General features: G+C 37.2%; 1 protein-coding gene across 2 annotated transcripts; it reads right to left on the reverse strand.

The window, feature by feature from the left end:
* Window positions 1-4,033: 4,033 nt before the first annotated feature.
* Window positions 4,034-11,701, reverse strand: LOC110111386 (cadmium-induced protein AS8). Of its 2 annotated transcripts, none has more exons than XM_020843230.2 (3): window positions 11,590-11,701; window positions 10,806-11,052; window positions 4,034-4,350 (listed from the first exon to the last, which is right to left on the reverse strand). In XM_020843230.2, the coding sequence occupies exons 2-3, from the start codon at window positions 11,044-11,046 to the stop codon at window positions 4,049-4,051; spliced, it is 543 nt and encodes a 180-aa protein (XP_020698889.1). In that variant the 5' UTR covers window positions 11,047-11,052; window positions 11,590-11,701; the 3' UTR covers window positions 4,034-4,048. The 2 variants fall into 2 exon arrangements, with proteins under 2 accessions (XP_020698889.1, XP_020698888.1); XM_020843229.2 differs by having other exon boundaries at window positions 10,806-11,055; window positions 11,590-11,681.
* Window positions 11,702-16,347: the final 4,646 nt, after the last annotated feature.

A 16,347-nucleotide genomic window follows, 5' to 3' on the forward strand; every position in this document is an offset into this window, starting at 1 on the left:
GAGCTCCCTGTTGTGGCCTCCGATCAAAATGCTGTATTTCCGATCCGACAGCCAGGGAAAGTTGTCGAGAAAAGCAAAGTCGAGCGTCCACGAAGGTGCCGAACCAACGAGCTTCAGTTGTTTCTTCCGATCAAAGCTCTGTAACTTCCGATCCGATAGGAAGGATAAGTCGTCGAAGGAGCAGAGCCGAGCGACGATGAAGGAGCATACGAGAGGTGGGGAGAGGGAATGAGCGAGAGCAAGAGCGAGAGTCAGTGAAAGAGTCAAACGAGAGAGTGGGCAATCTCGTTTCTTCGACACTTAATGCGATAGAGAGGTGAACGTGGGAGAAATGACGCGGACATGTCGGCGACGTGCTGAATTCGGCGCCGGACAGGTATTTTTATTTTTCATTTTTTTTTTTTAAAGTTACGGGTCAACAACAAGCCGAGTTTGAACTAGTTTCAATAAAAACACAAATCCATAAGCCGAGTTTGAACTAGGCTCAATAAAAGAACAAATCCATATCAAAAGTGAGCTGGGGAGCTTGAAAATCTCTAAAACTCTAATAGTAAAGCCCTCATCAAGGAAGATCTCTGGATCAATTGACATAGAATGAACTTGGCACAGGTTGTTAATTAACATATTTTGAAATCCAACTAAGAACTTCCTCATCAAAATAATCCTTAACCCATTGGCCCTTTGTGAAAACTTTGGTAGAACCTATCATGCATCTCGACAAGGCAACTAAGATGCTAGTTGAGCCTGGCTTCTATTTCAACAAGGCACACACTATCGATTTGGTTGAAGGCTTCAAAGTTTTCAATCCTCTTCATAAATAACTTCATTTGTTCCGCCGTTCTAGCCTTTAAGATCTCTGTGGTGACTTCAAAATTTCTTGCCACCATCTTTAGGGACTCAATTTTGACAAGAAACTCCTCAAACTTACTCACAAGGTTCAACATGCAAGACTCCCCCTCAGGTGACTTCATGGTGGAGGAAGCTGCTTCAAAATTTCCCATCTTTATGGCTGGAAACACTTCCTTGTCAAAAGTTGTTGTGACTATCGAATTTAACTTGTGCTCGCCAACAACGCAAGTGAAAGTCAACATCACCTGCTTGGTCCGCTGCAAAAGTGATTGTCATTATTATCAGGCAAGCTGCTCCTTACTGATTTCTCACACTCTCGACTTGATCATTTTCTAGTAGGACGACTTCAAAGAACTCAGCCCCAATTTCCATTGAAGTTGGCCTAAGCACCAAGAGAGTTGCCTTGTTTAAGCCTTTTGCAAGGTCATATATTAGATCAGAGACCAGAACCTTATTGTAAAGTATGTCAAACTCTGATGCCACAAAAAACTTTTGATTTTTGCTGCAATGGAAAACTCTAGAATGTTGAATTTTTCACTCAATCATGGTTCAAGGGGTATTTCAATTCTAAAAAAAAAAGGGGGTATTTTAATTCTAAGCTCCATCGTTGGAGTACTTTTTATGGTTACTTAGAGTGTCCAATTCCTTCGTAGCAACCTCAATTTATCAAGAACCTTCCTAGCAATAGTCCTATTAGTCCTAAAGCTTTCTTTAGCAATCACCTTGCTTAATGGAGGACCTAGCTCGTCAAGACCTTTCCTTTCTGGTTCGATCTTAACTTTCTTCAATAAAGGCATCTTTGTCGATGTAGATCCCTCAGCAATACTGAAGTTATATTCTTTGCAAACTCCTGATTTAACCAGCCTAAGTAGAGCTTGAAGTTGATCGAACTTCTTTATCTTTTTGCATAATCAAGAGCTCAGAAGAAACTTAAGACAAAAATGTTGATAGAAGCAGAAGAAACAAATCTATCCAAAATTAACCACAATGCACGCATTCAAAAGCATTGTTTTGACATGTCAACAACCTGTTGAAGATCAATTCATTTTGTAGAGTCAACACACCATATCAAGTCTAAAACACCAAAAGCTATATTGGGTTTTTAAAAATTTCAATATCTTTTTTCTTATCTTTTCAGCATTAGAACTTGCATTAGGTTCAACAAGTCAATGATCATGAATAGGTTTAAACCATCATCAACAACTGGGACTTGCTAAGCTTCAAGTAACCTAAGATAGATTGATCCAAAGTCAAATATCTCAAATCGCCAAGAAATAATAGTGAGCTACTGAACTTGCACAACGACTCATGGCACTGCCTAATCACCAAAGCTATTTGTACAAGGAGCTCGGTTACTCATCCTAAGTACTCGCCGATCAACTAGGGGTTCTTGGCAAAAGAATTCACAAAAGATGCTCATCCATAATCTGGAGCTCGCTTGAAGTTCCCAACTACCGGCTAATTACGAGCAATACTTGCTTGCTACACAAATAGCTAATATGATTTAGTCAACTATTTATGTACTTTTTTATGACTTTGATTGATTATGTATTGTAATTTTTATTTTGGTTACCCTATGATGGAAGACAACCGATGATCATGCTAGGTTGGTGCTCTTAGGATTGTCTCTCCCTTTCCTTCACTTTGTTTTTTTTTGGTTTTCCCTTGGTTGGCTGCTGGGTTGATTCCTCGTGGGCCTTTTTTTCCTCGTTTTTCCCCCTTGGCAGTTGTCCCTTCGGTTTCTATGTTCATTGGCTGCTACGTTGATGCTTCGATTTCCCCCTTGTCAGCTGTCCCTTCGGTTTCTGTGTTCATTGGTTGTTGTGTTGATGCTTTGGTTTCCCCCTTAGCAAATGTCCCTTCGGTTCTATGTTCATTGGTTGTTGTGTTGATGCTTCAGTTTTCCCTAGGCAGCTGTCCCTTCGGTTTTGTTGTGGTTTTGATGTGTTCCTAGTGGTTGGATGAGAGATGTTTTAACTTCCTACATTAATTGCTCTTTTCCCTATAAATAGGGGTTGTTTTCCTACGGTTTAGGGAGTTTTTAGTGAAGTGTTTGCATACAAACCTACAGGTTCTTCTAGCTTGCGAGCTAGCCTCATTTCCCCTTTTCTTCTACTACTTCGTCTCGGTTTTCTACCTCTTTTTCTCTTTCCACAGTTCCTGCCTCATATGTATCCATCTTCTCTTGTGAGCTTAGTGGTGTTTGCTGCCACGTTTTGGTTGGTATTTGCTGGAGGAGGGTGGACTTGTGCCAGATCGTTTCAATGGTGGATTCTGAGTTAGATCTTTCCTTTGAGAACCTATCCTAATTTTTTCGAACTTTGCATGTGAGGTGACCACTTGTTTGTTGTTCTGAGGGTAGCCTTATTTACATTTTCCTATATGTTTTTCCCTATAGATTTCGTAAGCTGTTTCATAAAATTTGTTTCTACTTTTAGTTTTTTTTTAACATGTGGATGTTTATGCTTTGTTGAAAGGAAGAATTTTCTAATTGCATTCTCAAGTGTTATCCATAAAATATTTAGAAACTTAGGTTGCATCACTATATGAGTCCAAGTGATGTATTTTTATGTAATAAGACTATGTAACCAATTATGTATCGAGGACCTTCATTCTTACTTATAAATAGGGGATATAGATCAAGCACAAGCATCATTTGATCATGTACTTTGTATTGAAACTCTGTCCCACTAAAGCATCTCTCAAACTCTTTAAGATTCTCCTTAGAATCTCTCTCTCTCTCTCTCTCCCTAGCTCCATTTGACTCACCCTTCAATGTGGGATTCAATCGGGACTAATGCAAACCCATGCACTTAAGAGAACTAGTGAGACCTAATCTCTCTCTCTCTCTCTCTCTCTCTACCCTTTTCTTTTCCTGGTATCTTTCCACGAAAGACATTTGATCCAACTACATCATAAAAATTGGATACTAGTATTGCTAACATCAAATCTTAAAAGCAACAATCCTTAGATCTGTGAGACTAACATTCTAAGCCTTCAACTTAGTTTAAAAGAAACATAAATAGTTCAGAAAATAGATAATGCTAATGCTAGCAGTAAAGCCTAATTTAAAAAATAAAAATAAAAAGGAGACCACGTAGATAGCAACATCCACAGCCTTACATCCACAAATGCATAAAAAGGTGAAGCCAGAATATACGTTCACAAATATTTCAAAGAAGCAAAATTTATGAAAATTTTACATCAGCATACAAAGAAAAGCTTTTATACCTTGCCCAGGAGGCCAGCCCTGATCTCTGAAGTCTTGAAAAGATTCAACTGTTGATTTAACATGGCTTGAAATGGTTCTGTTCAACTTGTTTAGTTCAATGGGCTGAAGCAATGAGGCTTTATACTTTAAGCTTGAAAGGCGCCCAAAAGTTTCCTTCATCAGGAATGACATACATGGAGATAAATGTCTCAAACCAACGGTCACACTACTCATCATCCAAAGAGCATTAGATCTTGCCAGTTCCAAAGTACCACTGCTGGTTATAAAGCCTGGAATATGAACCGGTTCGTTAATGATTATGAAGAAAAAAACATTGTATATTAGGAAAATGCACGTTATGTCAAATGCATTTTAAAGCATAGCAAAGTTGTCTAATTTACTGAACCCGCGAATTACTGATTTCTATAACTTCTAAACTTGTACCTTAATACAGTTTTGTCATTAAATACCAGCAAATTTCTTTTATGTGAAATCATGAGGACATTTCTACAACAACAACAACAACAGCAAGCCTTTGTCCCACTACGTGGGGTCGGCTACATGAATCCTTTTTCGCCATTGTGTCCTATTAAAAGTCAAAATCTCATTTAAATCTAATAAAGAAAGATCATTTCTAATATTTTCTAACCAAGTCTTTTTAGGTCTACCTCTACCTTTCTTAACATAAGACAAAATTAAAACCTCAACTTTCCTAACCGGGTTATTGGAAGGCCTCCATTTAATGTGACCAAACCATCTAAGGCGACTCTCTCTAATCTTATCTTCCACTGGAGCTACTCCACTGCCGTTGCCAGGTCCCAAATCCTGGATGAGAAAAGTGGAGGGTTGCGTTAGGTAGTCGACAGCAAGCGTAAAACTTGTCGAATAATCAAGACATGAGGACATTTCTACTTATACAAAATGGAATCAATCATACTTTAGAAGCACAAGCTTGAATTTGAATTTGAACCCAAATGGAATGATTTTAATAAAGATGTACAGTAATATAAACAAAAAAAAAATTGATCATTACATGCCATGTAGGGGGGGTAGGAAGAACCGGCAAGAAGGACCATCAAATTTTGTCATTGAGTTTTGGAAAAGAGAAAGGACGATTTTCTTCTAGTTATCATGCTAAAGAAAATAAATAAAAATGTAGTTCTTCATAGTAATGAATGGTGACAACAGCTGACACAAAATATAGAAGTATGATGTAAAAATACATTGACAAGTAATTGGACAAGACATCAAACAGAGAAAGTAATATATTGCAAGTTAGCTTTTATTCATATCTATGGTTTTCATAGTTAATAGCTAAACTCCGTAAATAATCTCATACAAATCATACATATTCTGGGGAAATAAATGTACAAATCCACTATGCCTAAACTCAATATGAAGATAAATTAAATTTATGATTTTCTAAAGTTCTGTTAGTGCTACAAAAGAATTCATGCCTACAAATCTATTCACAAATGAATTAAATAATAAGTTATAGATGATATCAAATCCCAACTTGATGCATACTGATTTATCAGACATAACACATCATCCAAAGTTCAATGAACTATTTCAATTTGTGGATAATAAGTTCAAAACTTAAATAGAATTCCCAATGTCTTATAAAACTTTGATAGAAAACACATACCCAAAAGAAGAAAAGCTATTGTTTTCGAAACAAAACAGCAACTTGATAGAACCAACCTTGAGGAAACTAAGAAAATCGGAGAGAAAAATGAATGATTCCACTAACGGATGCAGAAAAACAACAAAAGATACACATTTCTTCAATTCGAGAGAAAGAAACGACTCTCCAAATCTCTAGCCGAGAGACTAGAGCCCAAGCACACAAAATATCTCAAATTTCAGATTCCAATTCAAGATGAAACCCTAATTGTAGCATTATCAACTAATTAAAGTCAAATGAAAAATACAAAATTCCTAAACAGCCGCCCCTAATTCAAATATTTCCCTCCAAAGAAATCTTTAATCAAGGTCCAGACCCCATAAGAGTAGCCGGCCCCTTCTCTCTCCCTTTCTTGGGCCGGCGGCTGTAGTAGTAAACCGGTCCACTAGGGACCGATTCAATAGGAGCAGCCGGCCCCTCTTGGGCAGGCATAACATTACTTCCCTCCCAAAGACTCGCATTGCCCTCTTGGTGAAAATAAGAAAACTGGAGCTTCACTCTCTCATCGGGCTCCCAAGTGGCCTCGAAATCGGGAAGATCCTTCCATCTGATAAGCACTTCCTTGTTTCCCTTTTACCCGATCTGACCTCTCTTAATTCCAGTGGTTCTAAGACCACTTCCAACTCCTTTGTCAATGTAGCTGGCAACTCCGCACTAACTGCATGCTCCCCTAGAGCTCTTCTCAACCGCGACACATGGAAGACTGGGTGTATGATGGCAGATGGGGGTAACTTCAATTGATATGCTACTGCTTCGATCTTGTCCATAATCTCGTAGGGACCAAAGTACCTCGGGACCAATTTCTCGTTCCTCATATTAACAACTGATCTCTGCCTGTAGGGCCTTAGTTTCAAGAACACTTTCTCCCCCACTTCATATTATATATCTCTCTTATGTGTATATGTCTGCTTCTTCATGATTTGTTGTGCCCTCAACAGATGTTTCTTTAACTCTTCCAACACCTTGTCCCTCTCCTCTAAGTACTGCTCAAGTGAAGAGACTGATGTGCTTCCTCTCCCAAAATACACTAAGTGTGGGGGGACTCTTCCATACAACACCTTAAAATGAGTCATACAAGAAGTAGAATGGTACGAAGTATTATACCAAAACTCGGCCCATGGTAACCATTTTTCCCACATACGTGGTGTTTCAGAAGCAAAACACCTCAAATAGATCTCCACTTCGGTTCACCACCTCCGTTTGTCCGTCTGTCTGTGGATGATAGGCGGTGCTTCTCTTAAGAAAAATGCCATGTAACCTTAACACTCCCTCCACCTCAACCAGTGATATCACAACGCCGACATTCCATTCTTTACAATTTCCTTTTTCATGTGGATCCTCATACTTTCTTCCTATTTGAAGTTCACTTTTTTTTTCTACTAAGAATGTTAAGGGATTTGAAAATCTTCCGACGAAACTCCGGGAAGGGAAGAACCATACCAACGAAGGAAACAACGAGAATCTCCCAGCGGATCAGACCATTTTATTTGCTTCTCAAGAGGAAGCGGATCCCTCAAGACCTCATTTTAGCACAATTAAAGAACCGGTTTGAAATTGTAACTTGGGATTGGATCAAGAAACTCATTTAGGAGGAGGAACCAAAAAACCCCTTCTAAGAGCCACACGAAAGGGTCAAATCAGTTCTTCCAATTATGCACGCCGGAAAAATTGGCAGTGGGTAAGGGCAGGTTTGGATGGGTCCCAAAGAGCGAACAACCAAGATTGACTTCTCCGGAGAGTATAGATTATTCGTTCAATCATGGATCATTCCAGTTTCCACCCCTAGCACCGCTAATGGCGATCCATCCGCAGAACATTGGGAATGATTACTGTGTTGCTACTACGCGCTCCTTTACAACTGGTGGGAAAGCCTCATCAGTTCATTATGGTACAAGCACGACGCAAAGCACGCCCACCAAGAGCATTACTAAGCCCATGTTCAATGGGCTTAGCAACTCTCGCACTACACAGTGTGGAGGAACAGTAAGCGCGATGGATTTTTTGGTATCATCTAAAGGGATACCATTGTCATTTGCAGCTCCACCAATCTATGCTTCAGCTGAAGTGCCTCATTTCGAGCCTGGATGGATCACAATGTACAGGTACAATTCTTTGTCTTGGCCTCATTGCTTCAATAAACGCCGTGTCCTTTTTTTTATTTTATTCTTAACAACATCTTTTCGGAAGTTTAATAGTAGGAAAAGGATTCGAGCATATGAAGTTGTAAGGAATATAAAATGCTTGTAGGAATTAGGATACATGTATTACTGAAAATAGACTGTTGAATTTCATTAACAATTTTTATAATATAGTTCCCTGGATTTTGGTCGAATTTTGTACTTACTGCCACCTGACCAAAAAGTTCAAAACCTGGATATCTACTTAAAATGCTGAACATAGGTTGCAATATTTATTTTTCTGTTCTTCATAGCTTCAAAGGCATTATGCATTTTCTTTACAAGTAAGAGTTACCAGTTGATTACAAAATGGAATACATAAAATACACAACACAAAAAACTAGTTATGTATGCCATTTTACTGAAAATACTGAAGCCATGTGTTTATCTACTCAGGTAGTGATTCGAGTTCGTCCTATCAACAACATGGAGAGAAGTCTGCATGGTTACAGTAGATGCATAAAGCAGGAAAGTGCACAAAGTATTACATGGATTGGACAATCAGAAACTCGATTTATGTTTGATTATGTAGCATGCGAAACTGTCAATCAGGTTTTCTACTATTTCTTTGTAAAGCGGACACTTTATTCTCCACCTTTGGTTTAAAACACTGGAACTTGCATGCAGGAGATGCTATTTTGAGTGGCTGGACTTCCAATGGTTGAAAATTGCATGTCTGGATATAAGAGCTGTGTGTTTGCCTATGGACAGGTACAATTCATAATTTTGAGAATCAAACTCAGTTGAAATATTTAAAAAGTGTTTACGCGAAAAGGTTGGAGTGGTCTACTATGGATCATTCACCTTCTTTTTTTTGCTAGTGTTCATTTAGCACAGGTTGCAGTGTGATACTAATGTTTCTCAAAATCAATTTGGATTCATGCCGGGTAGGCCTACTATGGAAGTTATACATTTATTGAGAGGTTTGATGGATAAGTATAGAGGGAACAAGGAGGATCTAAATATGATATTTATTGATTTAGAGAAAGCATATGATAAAGTTCCAAGAGAAGTGCTATTGAGAGTTCTAGAAAAGAAAGAGGTTAATAATGCTTATATTCAAATCATTTAAGATATGCATGCAGGAGTAGTTACTTGTGTTCAAACAAAAGGGGGTTTGACCAAATATTTTCTTATGTTAGTTGGATTACATCAAGGGTTAGCCTTAAGCCCATATATTTTTGCTTTAGTCATGGATGTTCTCACTAGACATTTGCAAGAGATTGTACCTTGGTGTATGCTTTTTGCTGATGATATTCTTCTTATTGATAAGACTAGAGACAAAGTTGAAAGGAAACTTGAATTATAGAGGTCAACCTTAGAGTATAAAGGTTTTCGTTCAAGTAGATCTAAAACTGAATATATGGAATGAAATTTTAGTAATAATAGATCTAGTGGGGAATTTTGACTTTGGACGATCAAGTTATCAATAACATTGCACATTTTAGATAACTTGGGTATATTGTTAAGAGTGATGGTGAAATAGATAGGGATATTATTAGTAGAATACAGGTTGGATGGTTGAAGTGGAGGAATGCATCAGACTTGTCGTGTGATAGAAAAGTCCCCCTCAAATTTAAGGGAAAATTCTATAAGATGGTGGTGAGACTTGCAATGCTTATGGTGCATAATGTTGTCCATTAAAAGAGAAGCATAATATTAAGTTGAGTATTGCAGAGAAGAGGATCCTCAGGTGGATGAGTGATTTTACTCTTAAAAATAGGATACGAAATGAGCATATACGTGAAAAGGTTGGAGTGGCTCCAATGGAACATAAGATTAGAGAGAGTCACCTTAGATGGTTTGGTCACATTAAACGGTGGTCTTTTGCTGACTCAGTTAGGAAAGTAGATGTATTAGATTTAATTTGTATTAAGAAAGGTAGCGGTAGACCTAAAATGATTATAAAATTTTAGAAATAAGATTTCTTTATTAGATTTAAATGAGAATTTGACTCTTAACAGGACACAATGAAGAAAAATGATTCATGTAGTCAACCCCATGTAGTGGGATAAAAGCTTAATATTATTGTTGTTGATTTTTTTCTTTTTCTCTTTTTGAGATTTTTAAGAGAACTTTCTTTTCATTAATATAATTTTTCATTGTAATATTAAGTATCTGTATATACAAAATATTGCAAACATCTCAAAAAATTTATAGTAATTTATTTAATTTAACCAGACACATTATTCCACTTAAATTTAGATTGTAAGTTCAAATTTATCAAAATCAATAGCCCGTTTTGAAAGATTTGGATTTATCACCTTTCAACTTCCATCATTTTATCCTAATACATTTACTCCTTTGGGATTCTTCCATATACTTCTAGATATATATCTATAACAACTAGTATATATTGTGTGTCAAACTCTCTCCTAAAATCACATTACAAAACTCACAAAAAGTTATTTCATTAAGTTAAAAACTTTTAACAAATCTATTTGTTTTTTATTTGCTTGACTTTTCGATTCCATTTGTCCATATTTTTAGTCAGTTTAAAATTAAAACTACTTTTGTTAAATGAAGTTCATATGATATTCTTAGAAAATTGAGTATTCAAATGCATCATATATAATATCCAATTTCGCAAGAGGAAGATCAGCTGAAGGTTCAACATAAACAAAAAAATATATATGAAGCCACTCTCTCAATGTATGAATTTCATCCTGAATATACAAAGAAAAAAGCAACTATCTTCATAAATACATAAGAAGATAAGAAAATTGACTAATACAAACAGTTTACTCTTTCTAGCTCGATTCATCTTGAACCAGATGATCTCTTCAAAATCAATGACAAAACAAAGAATATCAAGTGTTTCAATGTGGATAAAATCGATAAAAATTCCCTCGTAATTTAAGACATGAAAGCAAAAACTCACCATTGTGTGGGTTTTGATCGACTCCATTCACTGGAAGGCCAATCCCAATCCCAGCCAGAGTAACACCAACACTAAATCCCAGACCACAGCCGGCACCAACATAGCCAACTACCTCTGGACCAAACCCAGGACCCCATCCAACGCCACAACCAATTCCAATCCCCATGCCCCAAAATGAACCCAGCGTTGGGTGCACTGGATTCCATCTTTCATACCTCCTGAATATCCCCTTTATGATCATGAGAAGCTGCTAAAGGATTTCAATAAAAGATCAGTATAATACAATATTCGTAGTCAAATCACAATATATGAAGACGAATAGAAGAATATAATAGCAAAATTGGAGTTTTTTTTTAGTTGCTCTGCTAAAATAAAAAACCCTAATTCTGGAAAAGAACCAAACTTGGATTTCACAACAAATATACCACTTTTCATAATTTCAGTAAATGGGCGTTTCCAGCTATCACACTTCTCCATTTTTCCAATTCAATATTTTTCATATTGACACGACAAGCAAAGGTTTCGAAAGTAATTTTGTACAATGAGATTTCAGGAAAACTTTTGGAGATAAATTTACCAATTGAATCCCTAAACTAGCACCACGGAAAAAAAACTCCCCCTAAATAATCAACTCAGAACTCACAAAAATATATTTTGTTTTTGCAATTTCAAGATATTAAATGAGAAAAGAAGGATTATCCTAGAATACGATTCTTCTACAGATTTAAAGCAAAATAAAAAGTAGAAGAAGAAGAGAAAAAGAAACTAGTTTTTGTCTATTTACCCGATGCCCATTACCATCTATTAGTCCTCGCCAAAGCTAGAGCTGTGAAGCCTAAGAAGAACCGGAAGCCAAAGCTCGAGGAACTTCGACTTATCCGTTGCGCATATTTATGTCCATAAATGCCCTATGCCAATTGGATATTTACCGAATAATCCATTTTATTTAATTGGAATTTGGATAATACTAGCGACACTGGAGGAACAACGGTTGGTATTTTATTGACCCTTAAGCCTAGTAGAAATTTGTTTTTTATACCGAGATTATTACGTGCGGATATTAAACACATTCCGAGGTTAATTAGGAGCCTTCATATTAGATATGCATTGTGCATTAAGTGACGTGACGGTTCCTGTTTGGTGTTATATATATACATCATCATCATCATTTTTTCTTAGAGAAATATATATAAATGTTTATTTCAAATGAAATTATTCTAAATATAAGAAAACTTTTTGTATTCATGGACAGACTTTTGAAATTGAATTATTTGAAATTGATTTGAATATATTAGAATTCGGATATTGTTGGAGCCTCTCCCTCCTTCACATCTTGCGATGTCGTATCAATACTAGGGACACTGGAGGAACAACGGTTGGTATTTTATTGACCCTTAAGCCTAGTAGAAATTTGTTTTTTATACCTCATATATGTGAGAGATTATTACGTGCGGATATTAAACGCATTCTGAGGTTAATTAGGAGCCGTCATATTAGATATGAATTGTACATTAAATGACGTGACGGTTTCTGATTGGTGTTATATATATACATCATCATCATCATTTTTTCTTAGAGAAATATATATAAATGTTTATTTCAAATGAAATTATTCTAAATATAAGAAAACTTTTTGTATTCATGGACAGACTTTTGAAATTGAATTATTTGAAATTGATTTGAATATATTAGAATTCGGATATTGTTGGAGCCTCTCCCTCCTTCACATCATCAAATCTACAGAGTCTTTCTTTAGTGATCGCATATCCCAACCCATCTCTTATTTACACATAACAAATCGCATCTACAAACTCCCATCATTAACCCCACTTTCCTTCATACATTATCGTTCCTAGCAAGTTTTTCCTGCAACAAACTGAAACCATGAATCCCTTTCTCCACACAATATTAGTTCGGTCAAGTCCTTTCCCCAGCAATCTCCTGGCGCAAACGCGGCCCTCCTTCACATTGCAAATTATTAGGTTCAGTCACCGAACGTAGAGATACATCCGGATACTAATAAAATATTATTTTTAAGTTAAGCGCGTCAAAAGCGCATGTAAAGTGCATGTAAAGCACAGGTAAAGTACAATCAAAGCGCAGGTAAAGCACGGCCAAAGTACAGTTAAAGCGAAGTCAAAAAGCGCAGTCAAAGTGCAGGCGAAGTGGCAAGTTTTAATTGGATGTCCGGACCTATTATTAGGTCCAGTGACCGGATCTAATAATTTGCCCATTCACATGCTACCATTTTCATTGACGCCTTTTCTCAATAAACTTTATTAACCCCTTCCTCGGAGAGCTCCGGAACATCATATTTTTTTATATTAGATTGATTTTTTTCTTCATATTTTTTTAGCATTCATTTTATTTGTTATATATTAAATTGTATATTAAAATACATTATGTGTATTGAATTTGATCATTCATTGTACAATTAAAAAATTATATTGGCGTTGTAATATCAATGAGTCTAAGCTTGCGATTGAAAATGAATTTGACAAATAGTGCACATTAGATCCAACTTTATTCCAGCTTGATTTTATCATCTTTAAAATCATCTTTGTTGCGTCCAGGAGTATTCGCGACGGTAAAGAAATATCATATTTAACGTCTTAGCATTGTACGAAAATCCGGCACGCAATCAGATAAGGAGAGTGGGTCTAGCATTTATGAGACACCAAGATTTTTACGTGGAAAACCCCTGTAAAAAGGGGGAAAAACCACGAGGCCTAGCCCAGTTCGAACGAATCCACTAGTATTTGTAGTTGATTACAAATGAGGCCCTTCCTTGGGAGAAGGCCTTAGCTTGATGTACATCTTATGTAGTACATTACATGATGTAAATACAAAGAGCTACTATCGACGTATTCGCTTTGTTGGAAGGACTTCAGTCGGCGGGCGACGTAGGTCAGGAGGACCGTAGTCAGCTGGCGACGAAGGACTGTAGTCGGCGGGCGAAGTAAGTCAGGAGGACTGTAGTCGGCGCGCGGACGACGGAGGTCAGAAAGACTGTAGTCGGCGGGCGACATAAGTCAGGAGGACCGTATCCAACGGGCGACGGATGTTGGAAAGAATGTAGTCAGGAGGACCGTAATCGGCGGGCGACGGAGGTCGGAAAGACTGTAGTCGGCGGGCGACATAAGCCAAGAGGACCGTAGTCGGCTGGCGACGGAGGTCGGAAGGACTGTAGTCTGACGACGAAGATCAGTAGGACAACGTCAGGTAGAAGTCCAGTAATGGAAATAAATGCATCTTCGCATAGAGGTCCAGCGAAGATTGATAACCAGTAGAAGTCCGGCGTCGGGTAGAAACTTGGCGAAGAGTGAAGGTCCGACGTCGGGTAGAAGTCCGTTGTCTTTGGTGGCAGAAGAGAACTCCGGCTTCACTTGGGCGGAGTTTCGGCGTCAGGAGGGAATTCTCTTGTAAATTGGGAAGAATTTCAGCATCTCATGAAAGTTGGGCAGAATTCTGGCGTTCTCCCGAATATCCGACATAGTTCTGGCGTCTTCAGGCGGCAGGAAGAGCTCCGGTGGTGGTCGAGGAGGTGAGGAATCTCCTTTTCCCCTTTCTCCTCTTCTTCTTCTCTCTCTTCACTTGATTCACTTTGGTGTAGAATGAGGGCTCTATTTATAGTTTTTCTGGAGTGGCATAGCCCGTAAATAGGCGCGAGATCATGGGCGAATTGGGAGTGTTTTGAATGGATGGCCAATATCGAATCCTTTGATCATGCACCGTTCGTTGGAAATTTAAAGGCCTTAATGATGTCGGAATTTGGCGATCTTGGGCTCGTTGGATTCGTTTCGTCTAGCCGCTCGATTCGAGTATAAGCTCGTCAAAATCGGAGACCGTTTGGTAACTCAAATTGCTGATTAAACCTTCCAACAGAGCTTTGAGCCCTTGATTCAGACTCATTTGGGCTCGGATTGGGTTGATCTTGGTGTCGTTGGGTTCGTATTTCCGAGACGCTCAGTTTGACTGTAAGTTTACTGAAATCGGAGTTCATGTGCTTCCGGATTTAACTTTTGAAGTTTCCAACTTGATTTTTGCCTCGAGATTCGTGCCATATCAAGATAATTTTTGCATGGCGTATCAATCTTTACATGTTCAAACAGCTAAATTATATTTTTTATAATAATGTATTAGAAATATAGTTTATTAGTTATAACTATCATTCCTTAATTTATATTTCATAATTTGATCATATATTTGACTTAATATTTTTATTTTTATGTAGTTAGTTTAGTCATTGTGCACTTTTATATATATAAATATATAATTGGACTAATTATAATTTTATAAAATTTATCTTAAAGTTGTAATGATATCCTCAATCACCTTTATGAGTTTTATTTACTTAAAAACCTTTGTATGATTATATTATGATAAAAAATGATTTATATGTGTCTTAAAGCCCTTCAAATTTTCTCATGACATAGCTCTTCTCAGGCAACAAATCAAAGATATTGGTGAAAGCATTTCTTAACAATGAGCTATTATTTTCGCCAACCAAACAACTCAACTGACCACTTTGCTCACTTTATACTCACTTAAGAGCAGTGGCTCTTCCATGAAATTATTCTGTGCGGATGTCAAACGTTATTCGGAGACTAAACAGAATGTGTAACGTCACCTTCTGCTTGGTACCCGGCTCGGTACTACTTGGTACCGCGGCACGGTACCAAGCTCAGTACCGCTGACATGACTCATTCTTGTTGGTTCTGGATGATGAACTGCGTTCGGCGCCCGCACAGAATAATATCTCCCGACTTCCACATGACGTTATGGATTTGAGATTTTACAAATAAATTTACTCAAAACCCTTATAGCAAGAAGTTGATCTTAATTTCTGGCCTTCCTATTTTATGTTTTTTTTCTTTTTTGGTCTTTAGTATTTGACAACCAAAGGAAATCTATCACTAGCTAGATTTGAATCTATCGCATTAATTTCCTCTTGCTTGGCTCTATGAATTGTAGTACAAAAGTTAGTGCTTAAAAGCACATCACCAAGTTGTAATCCACTTGACGTAGCTCTTGTAATCCACTTGACGTAGCTTGTCTTGGTCAGTTGATTGGGAGCTTTGGCTATCAATTAATAGGTCTTGGGCTCAAGTTTTACGCATGTGTTGTGTGTGTGAATTTGCCTTAATTAGTCTAAATATTCCAATAAAAAATTATAATCCATGTGTGTTTTAGTTAGGAATGCTACCTCTCTTCGTTATCAACATAATTTCTCACATCAAATTAATGAGAAAGGTGATGAGGGAAGGTTTTAATTATCTCTTGAACGGGTAATGCTATGACCTTTTTTTCTTCCAAAAAAAAAGAAGTATCAAAGTCATATTCTTTGTGTTGTGAATAAGATTAGGTTTATAATTAGTTTTAAAATTGATAGATATATTTTGAAAAGAGTATAATATATAAATAATTATATTTTTAAAATAAAACTAATAATTTTGTGGTTTATTCACTCGTCCCACGTACGGTTCGGAGGCCGAGCTTTCAGAGCCTTTTGAGCTCTTCCGAAGCCAAACGTTTACATTTC

Source organism: Dendrobium catenatum, unplaced genomic scaffold (genome assembly GCF_001605985.2).
Source record: "Dendrobium catenatum unplaced genomic scaffold, ASM160598v2 fragScaff_scaffold_464, whole genome shotgun sequence".
NCBI lineage: Eukaryota > Viridiplantae > Streptophyta > Magnoliopsida > Asparagales > Orchidaceae > Dendrobium > Dendrobium catenatum.